The sequence below is a fragment of the Excalfactoria chinensis genome, chromosome 19 (assembly GCF_039878825.1).
Source record: "Excalfactoria chinensis isolate bCotChi1 chromosome 19, bCotChi1.hap2, whole genome shotgun sequence".
Taxonomy (NCBI): domain Eukaryota; kingdom Metazoa; phylum Chordata; class Aves; order Galliformes; family Phasianidae; genus Excalfactoria; species Excalfactoria chinensis.
The window spans coordinates 6,370,915-6,393,788 of NC_092843.1; the positions used below are offsets into that span (position 1 = coordinate 6,370,915).

At 43.0% G+C, this 22,874-nt stretch overlaps 3 protein-coding genes across 4 annotated transcripts in view; all 3 read left to right on the forward strand.

The window, feature by feature from the left end:
• MED13 (mediator complex subunit 13) overlaps positions 1-5,294 on the forward strand; it is a 49,077-nt gene extending 43,783 nt beyond the window's left edge. Inside the window, exons 24-30 of the mRNA XM_072353451.1 lie at positions 346-488; positions 624-782; positions 863-1,048; positions 1,223-1,371; positions 1,632-1,805; positions 2,198-2,298; positions 2,991-5,294. Coding sequence (XP_072209552.1) covers positions 346-488; positions 624-782; positions 863-1,048; positions 1,223-1,371; positions 1,632-1,805; positions 2,198-2,298; positions 2,991-3,123 — 1,045 coding nt within the window. The 3' untranslated portion in view covers positions 3,124-5,294. The remainder of the gene's footprint in view (positions 1-345; positions 489-623; positions 783-862; positions 1,049-1,222; positions 1,372-1,631; positions 1,806-2,197; positions 2,299-2,990) is intronic.
• Positions 5,295-6,694: 1,400 nt separating this feature from the next.
• On the forward strand, positions 6,695-22,112 carry INTS2 (integrator complex subunit 2). The gene is made up of 24 exons (XM_072353751.1): positions 6,695-7,023; positions 7,209-7,347; positions 8,041-8,143; positions 8,383-8,496; positions 9,101-9,231; positions 9,338-9,511; positions 9,998-10,224; positions 10,802-10,927; positions 11,041-11,112; positions 11,203-11,317; positions 11,714-11,782; positions 12,104-12,238; positions 12,418-12,594; positions 13,254-13,362; positions 13,447-13,551; positions 13,964-14,128; positions 14,343-14,544; positions 15,043-15,168; positions 16,694-16,883; positions 17,549-17,794; positions 18,742-18,849; positions 19,981-20,086; positions 20,260-20,436; positions 20,539-22,112. The coding sequence occupies exons 1-24, from the start codon at positions 6,731-6,733 to the stop codon at positions 20,706-20,708; spliced, it is 3,579 nt and encodes a 1,192-aa protein (XP_072209852.1). The 5' UTR covers positions 6,695-6,730; the 3' UTR covers positions 20,709-22,112.
• A 211-nt stretch (positions 22,113-22,323) lies between these two features.
• Positions 22,324-22,874, forward strand: part of BRIP1 (BRCA1 interacting DNA helicase 1) — a 94,065-nt gene continuing 93,514 nt past the window's right edge. For both annotated transcript variants that reach the window (XM_072353438.1, XM_072353437.1), the window contains exon 1: positions 22,324-22,391. The gene's annotated coding sequence lies outside the window, so the exon portion shown is untranslated. The remainder of the gene's footprint in view (positions 22,392-22,874) is intronic.

Genomic DNA, 22,874 nt, shown 5'->3' on the forward strand with positions numbered 1-22,874 from the left:
CATTTTCATCAAGATGATATGAGAATATCTCGTGCTCTTTATAACCCACCGTGCTGCAAATTTAAACCAAGTGGTTAATTTCAGTATGATGTGGATATTGAGTTAAACTTCTAGAAGGAATGTCCTGTGGCTTCCTGTGATTTGAGAGTGCTTTCGTTTGTGTGATTTCCCCTTCCACCCCTTCCTCTGGCTTTTGATGTTAGTGTTAGAATGTGATGAATGCAAAGCAAACCAGTCCTTGTGTCCTGTGAACGTTCAGGTTGGTCCAAACAAGTTCCAAAGATGGCAATAGAAGTTTGTCATAGATGGGTTCTAGTTTTGTTTTCTCTTCTGTTTTCATTCTAGAGCTCGCAGGAAAAAGGGCTCTGCCCGCAGACTTGGTCTTCAGAAACTCTGGGAATGGTGCCTGGGACTCGTGCAGATGAGCTCTTTGCCTTGGAGAGTCGTAATAGGCCGCTTAGGAAGAATAGGGCATGGGGAATTAAAAGGTAATGTTTGTGTTTTAGTGTCTAAAAGTCGATTTGAAGCTTTCATTTTTAAATAGTATAGCGTCAGTTTCTTTCTGGAGGAAAAACAAGTAAGCAAAATCACTGTTCTTATGTGTGTGTCCTTTGTATCCTCAGACTGGAGTTGTTTGTTGAGTCGCCGAAACCTTCAGTCCCTCAGTAAGAGGCTGAAAGACATGTGCAGAATGTGTGGTATCTCTGCTGCAGACTCTCCCAGCATTCTCAGTGCTTGTTTGGTAGCAATGGAACCGCAGGGGTCCTTCATTATTATGCCAGGTATGTGAGAAACCATATTTTGGGTGGGGGAATTAATTGTTTGTTTTGTATAAAACGAAGGAAATGTTTTTCTTCCAAAGATTCTGTCTCGACCGGCTCTGTGTTCGGACGCAGCACCACTTTAAATATGCAGACATCTCAGCTGAATACCCCACAGGACACATCGTGCACTCACATACTTGTGTTTCCCACATCTGCTTCTGTGCAAGTGGCATCGTCAACTTATACCACTGAAAACCTGGATCTGGCCTTCAACACCAACAATGGTAAGCAGATCGGGTTTATTCCTGTTTCAAAAACAAACCAACCAGAAACCCATCATTGCTCCCCCCGTAGCAGGAATAAGACTTTATTCTACTAAACCACAGCATTTATATGGGAAATCACTTGGTTTCAGTATGTGCTGTTCCCATAATGAAGTGTTCTTGTTCTTCTTCAAGATGGAGCAGATGGAATGGGCATCTTTGACTTGTTAGACACTGGAGACGATCTCGATCCCGATATTATAAATATACTTCCTGCATCCCCTACTGGATCCCCTGTACATTCTCCAGGGTCCCACTACCCCCACGGAGGTGATATGGGCAAGGTAACTGTTAGATTAAATATAGAGGGGTGTGTTTGTGTGTATGTGTGTGGTTGTTTGCTTTCTGACATCTGTTTATTTCCTTTCTGGAATGGAAGGTTCCTATAAACTATTTTGAATTAATCGCATATTGGATTGTCATTGTAAAATCCATATAATGCTTGGATCCTTCAAAAATGCTTCGTAATTTGAAAGCTGTGGGTAATTTCTTGTATCTCTGTGGTCTCCTAATAGTAAACCATTCCTGTTGTTGTTTTTTATAGGGTCAAGGTACAGATCGATTGCTTTCAACAGAATCTCACGATGAAGTAACAAACATACTGCAACAGCCACTGGCCCTTGGTTATTTTGTGTCAACTGCCAAAGCAGGTCCCTTGCCTGACTGGTTTTGGTCAGCGTGTCCTCAAGCACAAAATCAGTGTCCCTTGTTTCTTAAGGTACCGTACCTCCAGCGGGGCTGTGCTGGCATTTATTGAACAGAAGATTTATTTACCCTGAGTACCTTCTGTATGTAATAGTCTGACCTTAGGGGGACAGCAGTGAACTTTAAAGCCTGTGTATTATTAGAAATCTTGTGACACCGGAGTTTGCCTCTTTTTTTAATCATCATTTAATGTAGGTTCAAAAGTAGTTTTAAAACAGTTTCCTCAGGTGCATTGCACTGTTAGCACTGTGCTTTTAGGAGAAAGGATTCCTGCACTTATAAGCTTTATTTAACTCGTGTGTCAGAGAACAGTAAGTGGCTGCGATATTTGGGTCAGCGGAACAAGGGGAAGGAAGTTGCAGTTGAATCAGACGCTGACTGCTAACATCTTTCCTCCTTCCTTAGGCCTCTTTGCACCTCCACGTGCCTTCAGTGCAATCAGACGAACTACTCCACAGTAAACACTCCCATCCACTTGATTCTAATCAAACTTCTGATGTGCTCAGGTATTTATGATCTATTGCTTGCAAAAACAGCTGTGCATTTCTTTTTTTCATCCTGCTGCAGGGGATCTGGAGGTTTGTTTTCCTTGCCATTCGTTTTCTCATTGTGTCGCTGCCCTTCATACATAGCAAACAAAACACATTGCTGTGCACTGAGGGATGAAAAGACTTCCTCACCACAAGACGCTGCGGTTTAATACAAATATCTGAACTCTGATTTAACTAATTAAGATCGATTACAACTAAAAATAATTGAAAAAGGTGAAATTCATTAAAAAGTAGTGCATCAATGGCAGGAGGGTGGTAATAATTGAGCCAGAACCTTATGTAAGCTGTGGGAATAGTGAAGTCCAGGAGCGTGCAGGTAGTTGTGTACACATAAGACACTTGTTAATGAGAAAGCAGCATCACGGTTGTGTTTTTTAGTATCTCTTAGCATTAATTATCATCGTCGACTAGGATTAGGTTAATTATTGATTAGATTTGATTAGATCATTGCTTAAAATACAACAGTATTTTCTACTGAATTTCAGCTTTAATCTGCTCGCAACAATTCTATAGTTGTGTTACTGCAAAACATTGGCAGACCTGTTTTATGTGCTGAATACCACAGCAACCACGTTATGTTAAGCCGGTGCTGTAAAATGCTGCTGAGGAAAATCCGTTGGCTTGATGGAAGCTTGTTTGCTTTTCAGGTTTGTTCTGGAACAGTACAATGCACTCTCCTGGCTAACCTGTGATCCTGCAACCCAGGACAGACGGTCATGTCTCCCGATTCATTTTGTGGTGCTGAATCAGTTGTATAACTTTATCATGAATATGCTGTGATCTTCACCTGAATTTTGCAAGACAAAAATGAGGAAAAGGGATATTTCACTGCAGGACTAAGTTATGATTCTTCTCAGTGCAAGTTGTTTGTGATGGGGTATGAATCTTGTTACTTCCAGCAAATATTGATTTGACTTGTGAGAGGGGGTACTTATCACCTGCTGTCTTGGAGTCGTTGACTATGGGGGACGCTTTAGAATGATGATCAGAAAGTGTATTATAACATTTTTAGTAGCAAAATTAACCATTTTTCCCCGGTCACAGTATTTGTGAAGAGTAATGAGCCATAGTACCCAGTCACAGTTACTGAATATTAAAGGCATGGAGATGAGAAGAAACGTGAGGAACAATGAGTTTCAACCTATGGCTTCGGAACATCAAGATGTTCTTGTATTGGATTATAGTACCTAGTATTCAAAAATGCCTGCATCTCTTATTTATTGTAAGTTTTTAAATGTATAAATTGTCTTATATTTCTTAACCTCTTTTATAAAAATTTTCCTAGAAGGTTTATACCGCCTTCTTGCTTTAAAGCAATTGGTCTAAAATATATGTAATCGTCTTAATTAAAAGTTGCAGTAGGTTGCTTTTAGAGTATTATTTTTTTGTAAGGGGGTGGGCGGGGACAGTAAATTTGTATTGTCTTGATGTACAGTTTAATGGGTATAGAGGGGTTAATGTCCATACCATTGTGTGTGGGGGATTTACAGCTAAGCTGTAGTTGCAAAGTACATGTACAGTAATGAAGTTCACTGTGTTTATATAAATTGAAAAGGTACCGGGTCTTACAGCATTTTATATCACACCTTTACAGAGTAACAATGGCAATATATCAGTGATATTGTAGGTGGTTTAACTTGTAGTGAGAATAAAACGAATAAACTCTTCAACTGAAGTTTGTGTTATGGTTCAGGGCTGTGGCTAGATTCTCAGATCCATTTCCAGTATCCGAGAATATCTATTGTGCATTGTTGTTGCTGGATATTCTTGGCACTGTGGTGAGCGCATTATTTTCTCCTGCTTGTGATAAAACACAAACCTAAAGTGGAAGGCACAGAACACAAATGTTACCCAAAGTGTCCCGTGAGGCTGAAATTTAGCCCAGCTCTAGCCATTTTACAAATGCAAAAGCAGTCAATCTTGACTTTAAGATTGGTGTGTGTTTAACTAAGATGTGATGTATATAGATTCTCAGTGAATTCTGGTATTCAGATTTTATTCCCTTAGGTGGGGAGGGGGGAGGAACTAAAAAAAAAACAACCCTTAAAAATAAAAATCCCAGCCCCTCAAAAAACAACAACAAAACGCCCCAAACGTTTTCCTTTTTCATGTATTTCTGGCACTGTGGTGAAGGTTCCAGGTTTCAGTGTATGACCTTCCCCACAGCCCCTTTTCTGACTGTGTGCTAAGGAGGCTCAGCCCTCCCTGAGGAAGGGCCTGACAAATCACGAGGCTTTGGTAAACCTCTCCTCCTTCACCATTTTTTCCCTCTGTAGTTTCCTTCCTTTCTTCTCGCAGCCGCCAAATGTCTGCTGGTGCTCTAAAATAGCCCCTACGGGTGCTGAAGAGCAACTGCATCTGCTTTTCCTTGGTTCCTCATCTTCTGACTGCCAGACTGAAAGCTTAACTCCTGCAGTGCTCACGTGAGTCTGTTGCTGTAATCATGTCCTGGGTCTTAACGCTGTCCGTCAAGCTGGTTAAACCTGTAACAGGAGCAAGTTAAGATCCATTTTTTGCACCCACTGTTAATCCTCTACAAGGAAGAAATCACTTGTATTTACAAAACGTACCATGTTAATGAAGATTATGGTTTTGTAAATGCAAAATACCTGCCTGAGAATTTTTTTTTCTTATATAAAGTCTCCTTGAATGATGTACATACAACAGCGGCGCCTTTTTTGTTTTGTATAAAGCAGTTGTACAATTGATGATGAAAACCTTCAGTCATTTCTTCAACGTAACTTGGTGCAATCAGCAGTTAGCAGGTTTTGATCAGGTTAATAACGGGCTCTGTCTGTTCACTTGCCTTGATGGAGCAGCACGTTTTGCTCTTACAGAGGGTTTTCCCCTTCATTTGGCTGAGACTTTTGAAGTGGAGAAGTGCTCCTAAAAGTGAAGCTTCAAAGCGTACGTCCCAGTTTTTTGTTGGCTTTTCTTTTGAAGTTTTGTTGCTTAAGTGGTTGTTTAAGCTCTGAGGCTGGTGTGGCTTTTTGTGTTGTTCATCCAGGTAAGTGAATCAGCTGCCTACATCGCGATACAGCTCCGTTCTGTTACCTGGGCTGTAACCTTCCCTGCGAAGGTCTCCAATGGCAAAAGCTGCCAGTTTCCCACATGCTCCCCTTCCCTCTCCAGTGCAGTTAAATGATAATTAAATTAATACTGTAATCACTAAAAAAATGATGAGGGCCATTTCTGAAGCGAGTTACAGCCGGAGGCGTACGTATCAAAATGGCCAATGCCATGGAACTACTCCTCCATTGAGCATTGAACATCAGTTGCTTTCTTTTCATTATGTGCACATCATTGCTGATTTATGAATAAAGCCATCGTGAGCCAATAACTCGGGTTCTTTAGCAAGTGAAATCTTAAGTATTTGAAAACCTCAGCTCTGGCTTCTTAAAGTGGTCTGGAGAAAACACGTAGTTCTGGCAGCTCTGTTGAGTAGATGTGGAAATTCCCCTCCTTTTATGTGTCCAATGGATCCAATGGATCTGAGATCTTCCATTCCCATTGAAAAGATGTATTTAAATTGAGATGAACAGGACTCTGCTCTCACAGTAATGGTGCTCATGTAGTGATGGCTGCCTTGTTGCTGTCTGGCTCAGCTCTGAGCACGCAGTGCAGTCCAGCCACTCCTATTGTCAGCAACGCTTCCCTTCTGAAGTAGCTCTCGCATGTAGATCTTTGTCGTTTCCTGAAGCAGTTAAAAATGATGTTTAAACCCTCAGCATGTTCCTCCTTAGCCGTCAGCCTGGCCCATGTTGCTGTACTGCTCTATTTACCCCACATCGCTGTGTTGCTGGATTTACCTCCAGTGGTAATTTTAACTTCACGTGTTGCCATGAAGACGGGCCGCTTTGTTAACACTGTGCCATCAAAGTACAGCACTGTGTTATCTTAGAGCTTCCAACGACAGTAAAATGTGTTTTGAAGGCGAATTGCCGCAGCTGGGGGCTGGGTTTCGATCCCTGCTGTTGATGGGTGCATTTAATGTACGGTGACAGGGTGCCCCGTGATGCTGTTGGTGCAGCACTGGGCGCCCCCAGGGCAGGTTGGTCTCTTTCCTCCTGTTCTTCTTCATGCTTCCAAGTGCTGTTTAACGGCCCGACTGCTGTAAACGCTGAGATGTACGGATTGGGATCGAGGAAACTGGGGGGGCAGAAGGTTTATTCTTCTTAAAGACAGAAAAGAATTGCGATGGAATAAATTGTTCACGCAGCCGCGATCGCGGGTCTCCTCCTCGACGTGGGGGCGGCAGGGCCGGGACGAGGCCTACACACCACGCTCGGCCTGCCCGCTCGCACCGCTTCCGGCCTTGACGTCATCGCCGCGCGCCGGAAGTGGGCGCGGTGCGGCCGGGGAACGGGCCCGCGGCCCCGAGGCCGCCATGGCGGAGTGTTCGGGGCTGCAGTTCGTCAGCCCGTACGCCTTCGAGGCGATGCAGAAGGTGGACGTGGTGCGTCTGGCCGCGCTTAGCGACCCCGAGCTGCGTCTGCTGCTCCCCTGCCTGGTGCGAATGGCCCTGTGCGCCCCCGCGGACCAGAGCCAGAGCTGGGCCCAGGACAAGAAGCTGATCCTGCGGCTCCTCTCGGGCGTGGAGGCCGTCAACTCCATCGTGGCTCTGCTGTCCGTCGACTTCCACGCGCTGGAGCAGGACGCCAGCAAAGAGCAGCAGCTCCGGTAACGGCCGCGGTCCGACCGAGTTTTACGTTAATTGTGGCTTAGCAGCACCGGACGGTTACGGCGCTGTTTTCAGACCTTTAGTAGAACGCTAAACTAGATTTAAGTCTTAACTCGAAGAAATCCCTGCTGAAATGGCTGCCATTGGAATGAAACCGCACCGCTGTGTTTTCGTTGTCCGACAGGCACAAGCTGGGAGGAGGCAGCGGGGAGAGCATCCTGGTGGCGCAGCTGCAGCACGGGCTGACGCTGGAGTTCGAGCACAGCGATTCGCCCCGCCGGCTCCGACTGGTGCTCAGCGAACTGCTGGCCATCATGAACAAGGTGCGTGTGTGTGTGTGAACAAGGTGTGTGTGTCTGCAGTGTGTGTGTGTGTGTCTGTCTGTGTCTGCAGCGCTGGCAGCGCTGTGTTTCCTGGTAGTGAAGTGATGGGCTGCATGCTGGGTGGGCTGACTTCCTGCCTCCTTCTGCTGCTGTTGTGTCAGTGTGAATCCGGTTCTCATCTGCTTCCCCAAGGTTGAAGGATTCAGTTTAAAGTTTCATATTTCCTTGCAGGAAACCTTCCTGCCTCAGAACGAACGAGGATAATCTTTTCTGATATGATCCAGACTCAGCCTATCTCATACCGTACTTAATTCAAGTGTGATTTTGTGAGCTTTCAGTGTAGAAACCAAACCTGCAGATGAAATTCTGCCTCTCGATTCTGTCTTATTCTTCACTTTTACTGCAGTGTGTTGTTCACCAACACATTCCTCTTATTTTTGCTGCCTGGATTTTATTTTCCCTGTGCAAATTTCCTGTATTTCTAGAGTTGTTTTTCATCTGGGAAGAAACAATAATGCTGCTTTTATTGGAGTTCTGCTCGTGCACATTAGTTACTTAAACATTCGACCACTGTGCGATTAAAACTGTTCATTCTGGGTGACTTTGGTATGTTGTATCTATTGAACTCAGTGCTATGGGAGTCTGATCAGACAAACCTGTGGGTGCTGTTTGCTGATGAGAAATGTCTCGTAGGTGTCGGAATCAAACGGGGAGTTTTTTCTCAAGTCTTCCGAGCTCTTTGAGAGCCCCGTTTACCTGGAGGAGGCAGCGGATGTTCTCTGCATCTTGCAAGCAGGTACAGCGCTCTGTGGTACCGTGTTCATTAATGCTGCTTTGCTTTGGTATTTATAACTCCTTAGAAGCGTCAAAAAAGAACCTCTTTCTGAGCTGCTGATGTAACATTAATCGAGGCTCTCTGTCTCTTTGAATGGGGAATAAACCACGGATTGACACGTTTGTTTACATTCCCACTTTTGAACACGTTTTCATTTGTTTTGTAGTGAAACTTTCTAACTGAGAACTCTCTTTGTCCAGAGCTGCCATCGCTGTTGCCTATAGTCGATGTAGCCGAAGCGCTGCTGCATGTGAAAAATGGAGCCTGGTTCCTCTGCCTGCTGGTGGCAAATGTTCCTGATAGCTTCAATGAGGGTGAGCTGCAGTTTCTTCTTGTCTAGCTTACTTTTTCCTGGAGATCTGTAATAAAGTTGATTTTGGGCTGTTATTTATTGTAGGTATTAGAACTGGGATGCTGATGGATCTTTCCTTCTCAGTACGTCCATCCCCCTTTTTGCAGCCTAATTGTAGTTATCGCTGCGTGAGTGTTCCTGTTTGTAGGCCAGCTTTCTAAAGGCTGATTCCAACAGCTGCTGCTGGGATTATGAACCTGGTGTAGCCTTGCTGTCAGTACTGCCCCTCAGGTTGAGCCATACTACAAGGTGAAACATCTGCAGTGACGATGCCTGCATAGTACCCGTTACCACACAATAAGATTTCATTCTCTAGTGTTGCCAGATGCACGGCTTGCATCACAAAGAGTTTAAGCAGTAATTGGGTGATGCATAAGTCTGTAAGTATTCTTAGAGAAGAAAGGAAAGACCTTTTCTTTGTTCTTTTTACTCAGCGTTGATTGCTACTTCTTGGCGTAATGCAGCTGATAGATCACAGTGAGCTGAGCAGAACATTTTGGCTCTACGTGTTTGTGGCTTTCTATTGGAAAGATGAGGTTAAGTTACGCCTCCTGTTGGTTGTTCAGTCTGTAGAGGTTTGATTAAGAACGGAGAACGGCAAGATGAGGAAAGTGTTGGAGGCCGTCGCAGAACAGAAGCGCTCCGGCACCTCTGTAAGATGAACCCTTCCCAAGCTCTGAGGGTGCGAGGCATGGTGGTGAGTCCGACACACATCTGTTGTGAGACAAGATCTGAGGCTTCGTTGTGGTCCTTACTGGAATGCTGCAAACAAAAAAGGTGATTAACGGGGACCTTTCATCTAGGTGGAAGAGTGCCATCTACCAGGTCTTGGTGTGGCTTTGACGTTGGATCACACCAAAAATGAATCTTCAGATGATGGAGTGAGCGACCTGGTGTGTTTTGTGAGCGGTTTGCTGCTTGGAACTAATGCAAAAGTTCGAACTTGGTTTGGAACTTTTATCCGAAATGGCCAACAGGTGAGGCATTGAATAAACAGTCATTGAAGAAACTGCTTTTAGAAAGTACATCTTGCTGTAAATCTTGGGCATCCATGTTTTTCTGAATGCACGTCTATGCTGTCCCTTCACAAGGCTGTTTGCTGGTCAGGGATCCTCAGGTCTGCAGTTGGTGTCGCTGAAGGCAGTTCTTCAGTTTTGCTTCTAGGAGATTTTTAGGTACATAATTAAACATGCCATGAAATGGGGGAGTGGTAAGGTGTCAGTTGTTACTGCTTGTGCTCAGTGTTCGCAATAGGAAGTTGAATCCCTACATGCTGGTGATAGCAAATGTGTTGATGTAGGAATAAAGCAGTGTGCTGTGAGCATGTCCCGCCTGTTCCCCTCCTTTCCCTGCTCCCATTCATTTCATTCCATTTTCTCTCGAGTTCATCACTGTGGAAGCTCTTCCCTCATACAATGTCTCATAAGTTTCATATTGTTCTCATTTTTTAACTTCTCTCACAGAGAAAAAGAGATAATATCAGTTCTGTGCTTTGGCAAATGAGGAGGCAGCTGCTCCTGGAGCTCATGGGAATCCTTCCCACGGTTCGCAGCACACACATTGTTGAAGAAGCAGATGTTGATACGGAGCCAAACGTCTCTGTGTATTCTGGACTGAAGGAGGAGCACGTTGTGAAAGCCAGCGCGCTGCTACGGCTCTATTGCGCCTTGATGGGAATTGCTGGGCTGAAGTAATGAGCTGTGCTGTTACTCACTGTCTGCTCATTTAAACAGAGGATGAAGAGCTTTGGGCACTTCTAACATCTCTGTATCTTAATGTCCTTGAACTGTTCTGGGTAGAATCAGGCTGTTTGAGTACTGAAGGAGGCACTTCTCGTGTGCTTAGGATGGAGATTTCTTTACGGTGCTGAGAGTGGATATTATTTAATGCTAAAGGCCTTCAGAGGCATTATAGTGCTTTACTTTCTGGTACTGTTCTTAGCAGAAATATTTTTCTTTATGATAAACTTCACCATCGTTTTGTTCAATCTCAGATATTAGCGTGGGAAATGTGCTGCTCTGTTTAAAGCTGCAAAATCAGTCTTACAGACTCATTAAAAGAAACCTGAGCATTTGGAGCAGCACGTAGAACAGAGGGCTGTAGCAACATGCTTCCCTCGAGGGAAGTGCCATTTAATTTCAATACTCCTGTACTGACGGTAACCTGATAAACAGATAAACTAATAGAGAAAACTTCACGTGTAACCATTGTGATGAGATTGGAAATCACTGTGAAATGATCAGTGTGGTTTTTCCCCCCCTGTTCAGACCAACAGATGAAGAAGCTGAGCAGCTGCTGCAGCTGATGACCAGTCGGCCGCCCGCAACCCCCGCTGGCGTTCGCTTTGTGTCGCTCTCCTTCTGTATGCTTCTGGCCTTCTCCACTCTTGTCAGGTACTTCCCCACTTGATGCATTGTTAAATGATTTCTTCTTTCTGCTCGTCATGGGTAGTAAAACCAACCGTCATTTGTGGACAGAGAGTCTTTTATGTGATTTCTTTGCGCAGTACACCGGAACAGGAGCAGCTCATGGTGATGTGGCTTAGCTGGATGATAAAGGAAGAAGCTTACTTTGAAAGGTGAGAGGCGGCTTCTTTTGTTTATAATGAGTCCAGTAACCTCATTTTTTGTTTGTATTGGAAATTAACTCTTCCTCTTTGCTGTTGTAGCATTTCTGGTGTGTCTGCTTCCTTTGGAGAGATGCTTCTCTTGGTAGCCATGTATTTCCACAGCAATCAGCTCAGCGCTATCATTGATCTGGTCTGCTCCACGCTGGGAATGAAGGTAAACCCGAAGCTGTTTCTGATATGTACCTTTCTCTGTTAAAATGAGCTTTTTTTTACTGTGTTTTTAAACTCTTACATTTGCTTTTATACAAAAGCTTCAGTTTTGCTGTTGTATCTCAATAAATGTTTACTGGAGAGTAGCTGAGCTCATCTAGAAAATGTCGCAGTGTGTGTGAAATCGGAGCAGAGGAATGTTATGATCAAAGATACCACCATGTTATTGAGTGCACTTGTTGAAATCATCATTTGCAAGAAATGATCTTTTTAAGAAGACTGGTTGAAGTCATTTCCAAACTGTGCTGCAAAGGTTTTGTTTGGAATACATGGAAGAAATATCTGTTTGGATTGCTAAAGCCAGAACTCAACATTGCGAATGTTTCATCCTGTGTTTCAGATTGTTATAAAGCCCAGCTCTCTGAGCAGAATGAAGACAATCTTCACGCAGGAGATCTTCACCGAACAGGTATTTTAGGTTTTAGCCTTGTTTCGTTCTGTTGCTCTTCAGTCACTTCAGTTTGAACTACAAGAATTTGTGCCCTCCCAGGACTGAAAAACTTCAGCATTTCTTTTGTACGTCGATGCAATTAGATAAGAACCATTTCCCACTACTACATAATTTATCTGTATTTGTGCTGCAGTTTTACATCCCACGTGTACTGTGTTAAACCACATAAAAATGTTTGTTAGTTGAGTAAATGTCCGGCAGGATGTAGCTCTGCAGCCTTGTCACGTTCAGCTGTGCTTATTTGTGTTATTTTGCATCACGGTTCTCACTTTCCTTTAGGTTGTCACAGCCCACGCAGTTCGTGTGCCCGTTACGGGCAGTCTCAGTGCCAACATTACTGGTTTTCTACCCATTCACTGCATTTACCAGCTCTTAAGAAGCCGATCGTTCACCAAGCACAAAGTGTCCATTAAGGTATGACCTTCATTTTATTTCTGTTCTCAAGTTTGGCTTTTCCAATAAGAAATGCTTAGAAAATTAAAATATGACTAGAGCTATTAGTGATAATTACAGCCCTTTACCAACAAAACAATTTGGTTATTTTCAGCTCTGGAATGAAGCATGATGGATTGGCTTTGTTTGTTTTTTTCCAGGACTGGATTTATCGGCAGCTCTGTGAAACCACCACCCCGCTCCACCCTCAGCTGCTTCCTCTTATTGATGTCTACATTAACTCCATTCTCACTCCTGCTTCGAAATCCAACCCTGAAGCCACCAACCAGCCCATCACCGAACAGGAGATACTGAACGTTTTTCAAGGACTCACTGGGGTAAACTATTAATTTTTTTATGTCATCGTGGTTCAGGATGTTGTATTTATGCTCATTTTACACTGTGAAAGTTGTATTTTTGTCTTTAATCCCTGTGTAGTCAATTGCTTTGCCCTGCAGCGATGGTCATGTGTACAGAAGTGAATCTGGTTAGCGCTGCCTGGTGCTCTTGGAGGTTTGCTGCTCGTCTCCCTTTCACACTTTTCCTTTGACAGTGATCAGTTTTTGCTATTCAGAATAGAAACTAAGACACTTACTAAATCATGAACTGTTTCTAGCAGTAAAATGGATTGAAAAGGCGAAGTGTTTGTCTGAGGTTTATATTATTGGCCTTCTTAGATGAAAAATATTAGTTAATGGAAACATTCTAGCTGTCCTTGTAAGAAACACCTTTTTGATAGAAGCTCACTTGGATACGTGTAGAATGAGTGGCAACATTGATACGTGCTGGAATCCTGGGACTCCAAGAAATACATTTTACATTTGAAGGTAGTTTAGAAACAAACTTCCCTACAGCTTTCAGCCCGGACCTCGTATGGCTTGACAGTTTTATCCAAGCTTTGCTGCCTTACCCTCCTCCATATTTGGAGGTAAATCCCAAGTTTTGTTCCCTAGTGTTGGGAATGTGATATGACCTTTATGTGTGGTTTTCTCTGCAGGGAGAAAACACTCGTCCTGCTCAGCGGTACAGCATCACCACGCAATTGCTTGTCCTCTACTATGTCCTGTCGTATGAGGAAGCACTTCTGGCAAACACAAAGATCCTGGGTATTTGTGACTATGGTTAGATTGTTTGTATTGTGTGCAGTATTGCAGCTGTGACAAGTGGTTTCTTTTCCTGTTCCTTTATAGCTGCCATGCAAAGAAAACCCAAGTCTTACTCTTCAGCATTAATGGATCAGATTCCCATCAAGTACCTCATCCGGCAGGCTCAGGGGCTGCAGCAGGAACTGGGAGGTACAGCTGTTTGTGGAAGCCTAATGTGCATCAGCTTGTTTCCAGCTCTGCTGCTGTTGTCTGTTTCATAGTGTGCTTGCCTTTCTGCTTCCTTTGAAACATCAGTAGTAACTAGTGAGATGAGAGGTAAATTTAAAGAGTAAGGAACTCGTTTTTAAAGTAGAAATGACCTCAGGATTAAGTTTTTATTCAGGCTGAATTGAAGTGTTACTGTAGGGTCCTCTCATGTCTCCTAAATAGAACTTTTCCTTTCTGTTGGAGGTAGAACTTCAGGCAGTAAATGTGCAAAGCTCATTGCAATGCTCAGCAGTGCCTGTTAAGGTCTCTTGTTGAAACAATAGGCAGAATTATGTTCAGGTGAGTAATGGAGCTATTTAAATCAAAGCTGTGTACTTCCCTGATGCTCTTACAGGTTTGCACTCTGCACTGTTACGCCTTCTTGCAACTAACTATCCACACCTCTGCATTGTGGAAGACTGGATCTGCGAGGAGCAGATCACGGGCACTGATGCCTTACTGAGGAGGATGCTTCTCACAACCATCGCAAAGAATCATTCTCCCAACCAGCTCCAGGAAGGTAACAGCTGCACCGTGCAGTGTTCTTTCCAAATGGGTAGAATGTGAGGGGTTTTGAGGTGTGTCGTCATTCAATTGGTCTGACCATAATACTGCATTTGTGTAACGAGGATGTTCTGCTGCAGCCTTGTTAATGTATGAGTCTTCAGGTCACAAAGTCAGAGAAGATGTTAGAAGTACAGTTTCACTGCGATCCCATTCTCTTTCTTTTACAGCATTTTCCATGCTGCCTGGAAATCATACCCAGCTGATGCAGATTTTAGAACACTTAACACTTCTCTCGGCTGGTGAATTGATCCCATATGCAGAAGTATTGACATCAAATATGAATTGCTTGCTGAATGCTGGAGTCCCACGGAGGATTCTTCAGACAGTCAACAAACTATGGATGGTTCTTAACACTGTGATGCCAAGAAGGTAGGCTTGAGATGCTGTTAGTGCTGATAGAGGTGGAATGCCACTTTTTGTTCTAAAAGTAATAATTCCTTTGTCTGAGGAAGTGCAGTTTGTGACTGAATAGGATCCGCTGGGGTTGCATTCCTTTTTGCTTTGTTAAAGTGTTTAACTGTTTGTCTTGAAGAGGAAATTGGTTCTTGTTTTCAGGAGTAAGGAAGTCTCTCATTTGCTTACAGTGTAGAAAGATTGTTTTCTAAAGTAGGAACTCACTCTAGTAAGAATTTGCCTTTCTTGAGGAAGCGGAAACACCGCTGCAGTGAGAACAGAGTGCCGTGTTTCTGCTCTGAATGTAAGTTAACTTTATCACAGTTAACTTCAATATCTGCAGATGCGGTGTGGGTTTTGTAGGCCTGTCAGGGAGCAGAAAAATACAGCTGACTGTAGTGAGTACCTGGATGCTTATGTGAGCCTTTTGCTCTCTCTGTATTTAAGAAAATCTTACAAATAATCTCATTTTAGGTTGTGGGTGATGACCGTTAACGCTCTGCAGCCTTCGGTGAAAATAGTCCGACAGCAGAAGTACACCCAGAACGATCTGATGATTGATCCTTTGATTGTGCTGAGGTGTGATCAGAGAGTTCATAGGTAAGCAGCTCCATCAGTTTTTATGCCCTGAGGTGTCTGATTTAAAAGAAAAAACCCCAAAACTTCCAGTATTTCACAACATATTTTCAGACTTGTCACGTGAGCTGCTAAGTTCCAGCTTTGGGTGCACCGTGGTTTTGTGCTGAACTTGTTGGTCTGAGGACCGAGTGAACCATGTGTGCTGCTTGGGCTTGTCTTACCATCCAGCCGAGTGTCTTGTTAATCTTACACGTAGATCTGTTCTGGAAGCTCTGGGGTTTACACATAGATCATCCATTTTAGATACTCGTGTGTGAATTTGTTGTAGATCTTGCAATATGCTTAAAATGGCTGCTGCCACATGGTGGGGGGGGTTGTCACTGCAACATCCTGCCTCTTCACACATGTCTCCTTGCACCCTTTATGGGCCTGTAGATGTTGCATCTTTTTGGGTGATGGTTTCTGCCAGAGGGTGTTTGGTGTACGTAACAAAGGTAGATTTGCTTCATTTCTCGACCGACTCTTTAAGCAGCACTCAGAAATGTGTTCCAGTAGCTGTCGTGGTGACAGAGGAGAATGTGTAAAACTGAGTGATGACTTTGATGCAGAAGAAGCAGCTGAGAATTTTAGTAGTGGAAATGATCGTAACTGATGGCAACAGAGCAGCTTTTAAGGAGAACTTGAAATAAATAATGCAAAACATTTAAGCCAGAATTCGTACATTGTAACTTTGGTTTTTCACAGCACTGATGAAAATTGGGTTTGTTATTCTATAAAGCTTATGGTTAATTATTTTAGCAGTACTTCAGCCTTCAGCTTTTCTCCTTTCTGTATCCTTTTTCACGTCTTCCATCAGTTATGCTTTAATTTGTCCCTTTTTACTCTTTGTTTGAATTAATTCTATTTTTTTCACTACCCTGCTGTTAGTAACAAATGAGTGGCAGTTATCTCTCTGTGTCCATCACATTCTTGTTTGTGTGTGTCTGTACCTCCTTGCCTTTTAGCAACTGAACTGTTAATCCAGTTTTCATTCAGCTGTAACTGCTGGACATCACGCCTCTGTTAGAGTCATCTTTAAAGCCAACCCACAGATGAAATGTTTACCTGTACGTCCCTTCAGCCTTGGATGAAAATGGACAATCTCACATTCCTAATACTGTGAGAGAGATCAGTAGTGCAACATGATTTGCAAGCTGTTGTCTTAGTATTGTGGGAGCAGTTTTGTGGAGCTTGTTCTTTCTCCATCATTCAGATCATTGGTTCACTGCTTAATACGCTACTGCAGATTCTGTTCCAGTTTCCTGTTCATCAAGAATTAGTGTCTTCATTGTTTTTGTAGAGCACAGACATGACAGAAGTGGGACTAAATGGCAGGGCAGCAGAAGGGCTTGTAACCTTCAGTATCCTGCAGCAGTAGGGTAAATAGCTTTAGTATGAGCTAAAGTACAGCCAAGTGCATCTTTGTGTTCTTTCGGCTTGGTTTTGCTATTCCTGTCTTACTGTTCTGCCTGCTGAAAAGGCTTCATTTGATGTGTTCTCATGCCAGGAGCCCTCCTCTGATGGATATTACTTTGCACATGTTGAATGGATATCTTCTTGCTTCAAAAGCTTACCTCAATGCTCACCTGAAAGAAACAGCAGAGCAAGACATGAGGCCATCCCAGAACAACGCCATGGGGCCGGAAACTCCAGAAGTTACAAGGGAGGAGTTGAAAAATGCATTGCTTGCTGCTCAGGTAAAGAAAAAGAGCGGTTAGTCAATGGCACAAAGAAAGAAAATGGTAAAGCAGGAATACAGAAATAGAAAATGAAAAATAGGAAAACCAGGAGAGCTAATAGGTTGTTTTGTTTCAGTTAGTTGTTAAAAGAAGCTGCAGTCTCTGCCTTCAGATTGTTAAATACTTCATGGGGAGTGCTGGTCTAACAGTGTTTCACAAACATCCTTACCTTTGTCTGGCAGAATGTCACACACAGTGTGTCTTAGAGAATGGTTTTTTGGTTGATAGAAGCTTTTATATTTAAATGAGTATCGTAGTCTCCTCTGAATGCTGTGGATTGTATGGCATATGCGTATTGTGTTTGAGCTGGGTGCTGTGGAGCGTGGAAGGTATATTTTGAAATAAGACTTGACTCCCGTGAAATGACTGCTCTGATCTGTGATGATGTCAATGTTCTGGATTTAAGCTTTTGTTCAGGTAACGTTTTAATGTTTGATGGGATTTATATTTCCTGATCTGTTGTTTCTTGGTTTTTGTTTTTCTCTATAGAAAATCAGTTCAATAGCCAGAAATTGCAGCAATCTAATTGCCTTTAGTTTCTACAATTGTCATTATTTCGTATTTTATTTTGTGGCTTGTTTGTTTCTCTATTATTTATGTTTTCCTGCTGCTTTTCTTCACAGGACAGCGCTGCCGTGCAGATTCTTTTAGAGATCTGCTTACCAACAGAAGAAGAGAAAACCCAGAGCAATAGTACCTACAGTTTGCTAAAGAGTGTTCAGAGCACCACGGCTCCTAAGAGTTCAGATCTAGAGGAAGAAGAAGATAGCCTGCTGTGTAACCTTCGAGAGGTCCAGTGTCTGATCTGCTGTCTGCTGCATCAGATGTATATAGCTGACCCCAACATAGTAAAGCTGGTTCATTTCCAGGTCTGGTTTGCATTATTTTAGTTCTTTCATGGCTTTTTATTTTTCCTTCTGGTTAGGAAAGAGCCAAACAAAAGCGTTCAGAGGATGTTGGGTCCTTCCAACTTTGAAGTAACCACATTCCCTCCAAATTTCAGTGCTTTCGCTCGCTGTTGTAGCTGAGAGGGGAGCAGCAAAGCCATGTCTGTTCCTCATCATTAAACACATGCTTTGATTGTGCCTTTGCCCTGTTACATACTGAAATGGCGTGTCCATTCTAGGCCAAGGAAAACTGGCATGCACATCTTTTAATTACTTGTTCCACATATTGTGTGGGCTTTTTTTTTTCTGGCAGTGGTCTTAAGTTCATCTATCCATGATTCAAAAAGCATAGTTTGGTTTCAAACGTAAACCTCTTATCTTTCATTTTTGTTAGGGCACACTTAATCTCTTTGGGGTTGAAGGATAAAGAATGCCCCTGTCAGGGCAACTGTAGGCTTTCAAAAAAGGAAGCCTAGGAAGCTTAGTGATTCTTTAAATATAAGTATGTTTTTTGGTGTGTGTTAAATTGTGCGTTGCCAAATGGCAGTCTCTTTAAAAGCAGCTAATTTGCCTCAACCTGGAATTGATTAAGTGTCTGGAAAAGTCTTAATGTTTCTGTTGTGAAATAAGCAAGTTAGAGCCTATAGTGGTGTCTGGAACACAGGGCAAAGACACAAAGGAAAGGGTCACTGCAGCCTGGTCGAGTTTGGGGAGCCAAGGGGCAGCTTATATGCAAATAATAAATATTGGAATCCTGTGGATAAAGAATAGATTCACCCAGCCTCCCTCAAGTTGCCTTAGAGGTGCAGGCCTGTTGCTAGTCGTTCTGAACAAAAGAAAGTTGAAAGTGTATATTTGTTTAGAAAAAAGCATTGAAGCAATTTTGAAAACACCTTTGGTTTGTCTGCTTTCTTTCCTTACTCCGGCAGGGTTATCCATGTGAACTGCTGGCACTGACAGTGGCAGGGATTCCATCGATGCACATCTGTCTGGATTTCATACCTGAGCTCATTGCCCAGCCTGAACTTGAAAAACAGGTACTGTGCAGTCAGCTAGTCAGAGAATCACTGTATGTAGTTAACCACAATGCAGTATTGGTTAGGGGGAGAAAAGAAAAAGATCACTTGCTCTAACCTGCCCAGTATATTAACATAGTATCTGTAGCATATTTACCTTGAATTAAAGGCCCTGCCACCAAATCTGGGTCTTCTGCAGCATCGCTCTGTACGTTTGTTTTGCAGATGCTCATGAATTTCATTATTGCCTCTAAGAACGTGAATATAAAAGCTCTTTCAGTAGCGGCTTGCATTTTTCATATTGTACATCTAACAGTTGGCAGAAGTTTTGCCTGCTTAGTTTTTTAGCTGATACTTGATCGCAAGAGGAGCTTGCGTGAGCGTTCAGGTATTGAAAAGGTTTTTTTTCAGAGATTCTTTTGTAGAGCAGATGGAGCAGCCTGAAGATCAAAGTTTTGTCTTTCCTTGTGAAAGGTTTAACTACCAAGTCGTCTTTTCCCCAGGGAATGTTACTACTGTTTCTTAACTGAAGCTCAACAAAGGAAGAGTCAGATTTTTTTTTTGTTTTTGAAAGGTCTTCTTGTGATGGTTGTGAAGAACAACAGCAAAAGGTTGTTGATTAGTTCTTCCTAAAGCAATGATAGATGTTTATTTGGTGTAGTGTGACATGGGGAGATTAGATATTTGTCTAGTCCTAGGTAGCCGGATATTTGGGAGCTAAAGATTCCTCTGTTTTCTGTGTTAAACAAATTTCTTGTTTGCTTTTATTTAATCCCTTTTAAATACTGCTCATGAGATGGTGTTCAGCTGAAGTTTAAGCTAGAACACATGGGATATTTAACAGCTTTTACAAGGATTACACTGTAAATTGTTTGTCCCTTTGTTGCTCATTGAGATGTTGGAACAAACTGTGTCTATGAGGGAGATTCTGAAAGCCTAACTGATGCCTGACTAATGTTAAACATCTGTGTTGTGCTTTTTTTAACGTCAGCAGAAAAATTTTGCAATAACTGTTCTTAAGGCTTCTTTTCCTTATTGTGAAACGGAGAATATTTACTAACTCCTAAGTTATGTGAAGAGCTTAGGATCATAATTGCAAAGCAATGTATAACTCACTGTTTATTTCTTGTTTGCCTTTCACCTACTTAACAGATATTTGCCATCCAGTTACTTTCGTTTTTGTGCATTCAGTATGCTCTACCGAAATCTCTCAGTGTGGCTCGTTTGGCCATCAATGTGATGGGAACCCTACTCACAGGTGAGCTGTCCTGCAACACCTGAATGCATTGCTGTGGAAGTTAGATTTGTCAAGTACGGTTGTACCAAAATGCAAACAAGTTAATTGTACCTGTAAAGGCCGCAAAACAACAATTCTTGACTAGATTTTGGTAATAGTTCCTTTTTACTTAACTATTCCCTTTTACTCCATAGTTTTAACCCAGTCGAAGCGCTATGCCTTTTTCATGCCAACCCTGCCTTGTTTGGTGTCATTCTGTCAAGCCTTCCCTCCTTTGTATGAGGATATTATGTCTCTGCTGATACAGATAGGGCAAGTTTGTGCCTCTGATGTTGCTACACAGACAAGAGACTTTGACCCAATAATTACACGTAAGTAAGACAGCTTGTATTTCACAAGTAATTTCATGGTGTTATAGATGTAATATAACTATTTATTTATATGTACTTTGTTTTTCTAACAATTCTTTTTAGGTCTCCAGCAACTAAAGGAGAGACCAAATGAAGTGTCGGGACTTTGTAAAGATTCGCCTTACAAAAGTTGTTCAAGGGACATTACAAGCGTGGACCCCGATGTTCAGTTATGCCAGTGTGTTGAGAGTACTATAATTGAAATAATTAACATGAGTGTAAGTGGAGTTTAGGAAGAATGCAAATGAAATTGTACTGTAGGTAGTTCCATGGCCTATGGTGTCTGGATTTGGAGAGAGCCACCAAAGTGGATTGAAGCACAAGTCTGTGTTTTTCATTCGTCGGATTCAGTTACGGCTGAACCTTGTTGGATACTTCAAAGGGACTTGTTTTGCTTGGTAAATCATTTCTAGTGAAAGTAGGCATGATTTTTCAGGTGTGCTTTGTTTCTGATTTGATACAGCAACACACCCACGATGGGTTTTGTAACACTGTGAGGTGAGGACTTCATTTGTTGAGCAAAATGATGAGTAAGAAAAGTTAGAGATTGGAGAGCTTTACTAAAACTTGAATTGAACTACTGTTTCAGAGCCTTGTAGAGCAAGATGGAATAAAACCTTCCAAGGAACACTTGAAAAGTGATGTAAATATCTCGCACCATCATGTTGATGACTAAGAAGAAGCTTTAACCATTTGCCTTTTGAATCATTGGTCAAAGTGTGAATTAGTCATGGGACTAAGATGAACTGGCCTATAAACTGCTGACAATTTGAGGCCAGTGGCTTCAAAATGGATGAATTGAAAGATCAGCCGGCCTTGAAAGTGGCCTTGAAGTTTCTTAAACAGACAAACTAAATGAAAACAGAAGCAAAAACCTCCTAGCGTAGCAGTACAAACTGAACTGCAGCACGGATTGTTCGGTATCTTTAAATCTCAGTTTAAAAGAGATGAGAATGTTGTTACGATTGTTTAGATAACTGAAGTCATCATCGGGATGAGACTAAATGAGCGTTGGAGGTGACTGTGACTGGAGTCACAGCAGTGAGAAGGTTGACAGACTTCAGCCAGACCTCAGCAGTCACAGCTCAGAGAAGGGGAAGGCCGGATCTGTGTGTGTGTATGAGCTTTCATTGACGGCTGTGGGATTTGGCCTTGATGGATGTATTGTGGCATTGCAGAAGAGCTTTATGGGGCAATTTTCTTCCAAGGTTGCACAAGCTCTGGTGCGAGGCAGCAAAGACAGAAATTATCGGCCAGAACTGGATGTTCTCGATTTGCTAAGCTTGGCAACCTATCTTTAATGGATTACGAAGTGACAACATTCAGCATCCCTCATGAAGTAAAATGCTGCTTTTTAAGTTAAAATCAGTTCCTATTGCAGCAATAATGCTCTGATCCTTAGTGTGGCTGGAGGAGGTCCTTCATAATAGCTGCCTTTAACCTCTGTTAGATGTTAACTGGGAGGTTAATGCTGAGTTCCCATTTCCATTCCAGGATGGTTTGAGTGTGTAACCGTGTGGTAACACCCATTGGCCGCTGAGTGTATTTTTTGGGTCATGTAATGTATGTAAATATGTATATTTTTTTTTCCTTATTACGTTGGATTTTCTATGCGGTATTTAAATAAAGAATTTTAGAAAGAAAAAGTGGATGATGCGGGAACGGTTCGGAGCTGCGCCAATTATTGAGGTGAATTTGGTATCAGTAGGGGCGCGTTGCCTGGTTGCGTAGCAACGAGTACAACGCGGAAGTCAGCAAGGTCCTCCACGATTGGCTCTAAGGGTGGAACGGGCGCTGTTTAGTATATGGCTTGCTGATTGGTGGCTCCGCGTCCTTTCCTGTCAGCTGATTGGCGGGCGGTGCCGAGGCCGCGCGGGAGGCGGGAAGGTCGGACGCTGACGGAGCAGTCGCCTCAGGTGAGCGGCCGCGCGGAGCCGCTCGTCGCTCTGTGCGGGGCGGAGCGCGGCCCTGAGGGGTACGGACTCGGAAGAGGCCGCGGGGTGTATTTCTGAGGGGGCCTCTTAGATGAAAGAAACGCCCAGGTGCCGTGTTCGTTGTCACAAATCGCATAAACTCGGTTCCGAGCTGATCGCTGGGGAAGACCCCTCGAGTGTTATAGTGCAAAGCCCCTCGGCGGCTGCGGTTACGTTTTGGGAGGAGGGGGTGACTGCAAATAGCGACCCCCTTCCGGCAGGGCTTCGCTGTGTGGCTGGGAGCTGATGGTGAGGAGTCGTGCCGTGTGCTGGTGCTGTTCTGACGTCTGCATTCCCTCCTTAAAAGTCAGCTGAGGACGCAGTTCATATATCAGGCTCTTGGTTTGCACATACCGAAAAAGATAGATTTATATCTTTTAAAAATAAGTCTTTATTTTATTTTATTTTTTCTCCCATATGCATATG

Bases quoted from the DNA above. Each gene is read 5' to 3' on its own strand.
- INTS2 (XM_072353751.1), top strand. From the start codon at position 6,731: ATGGCGGAGTGTTCGGGGCTGCAGTTCGTCAGCCCGTACGCCTTCGAG. The intron at 13,363-13,446 runs GTATTTGTGACT...GTTCCTTTATAG, and splicing joins GGCAAACACAAAGATCCTGG to CTGCCATGCAAAGAAAACCC. The intron at 15,169-16,693 runs GTAAGCAGCTCC...TTCTCATGCCAG, and splicing joins TGTGATCAGAGAGTTCATAG to GAGCCCTCCTCTGATGGATA.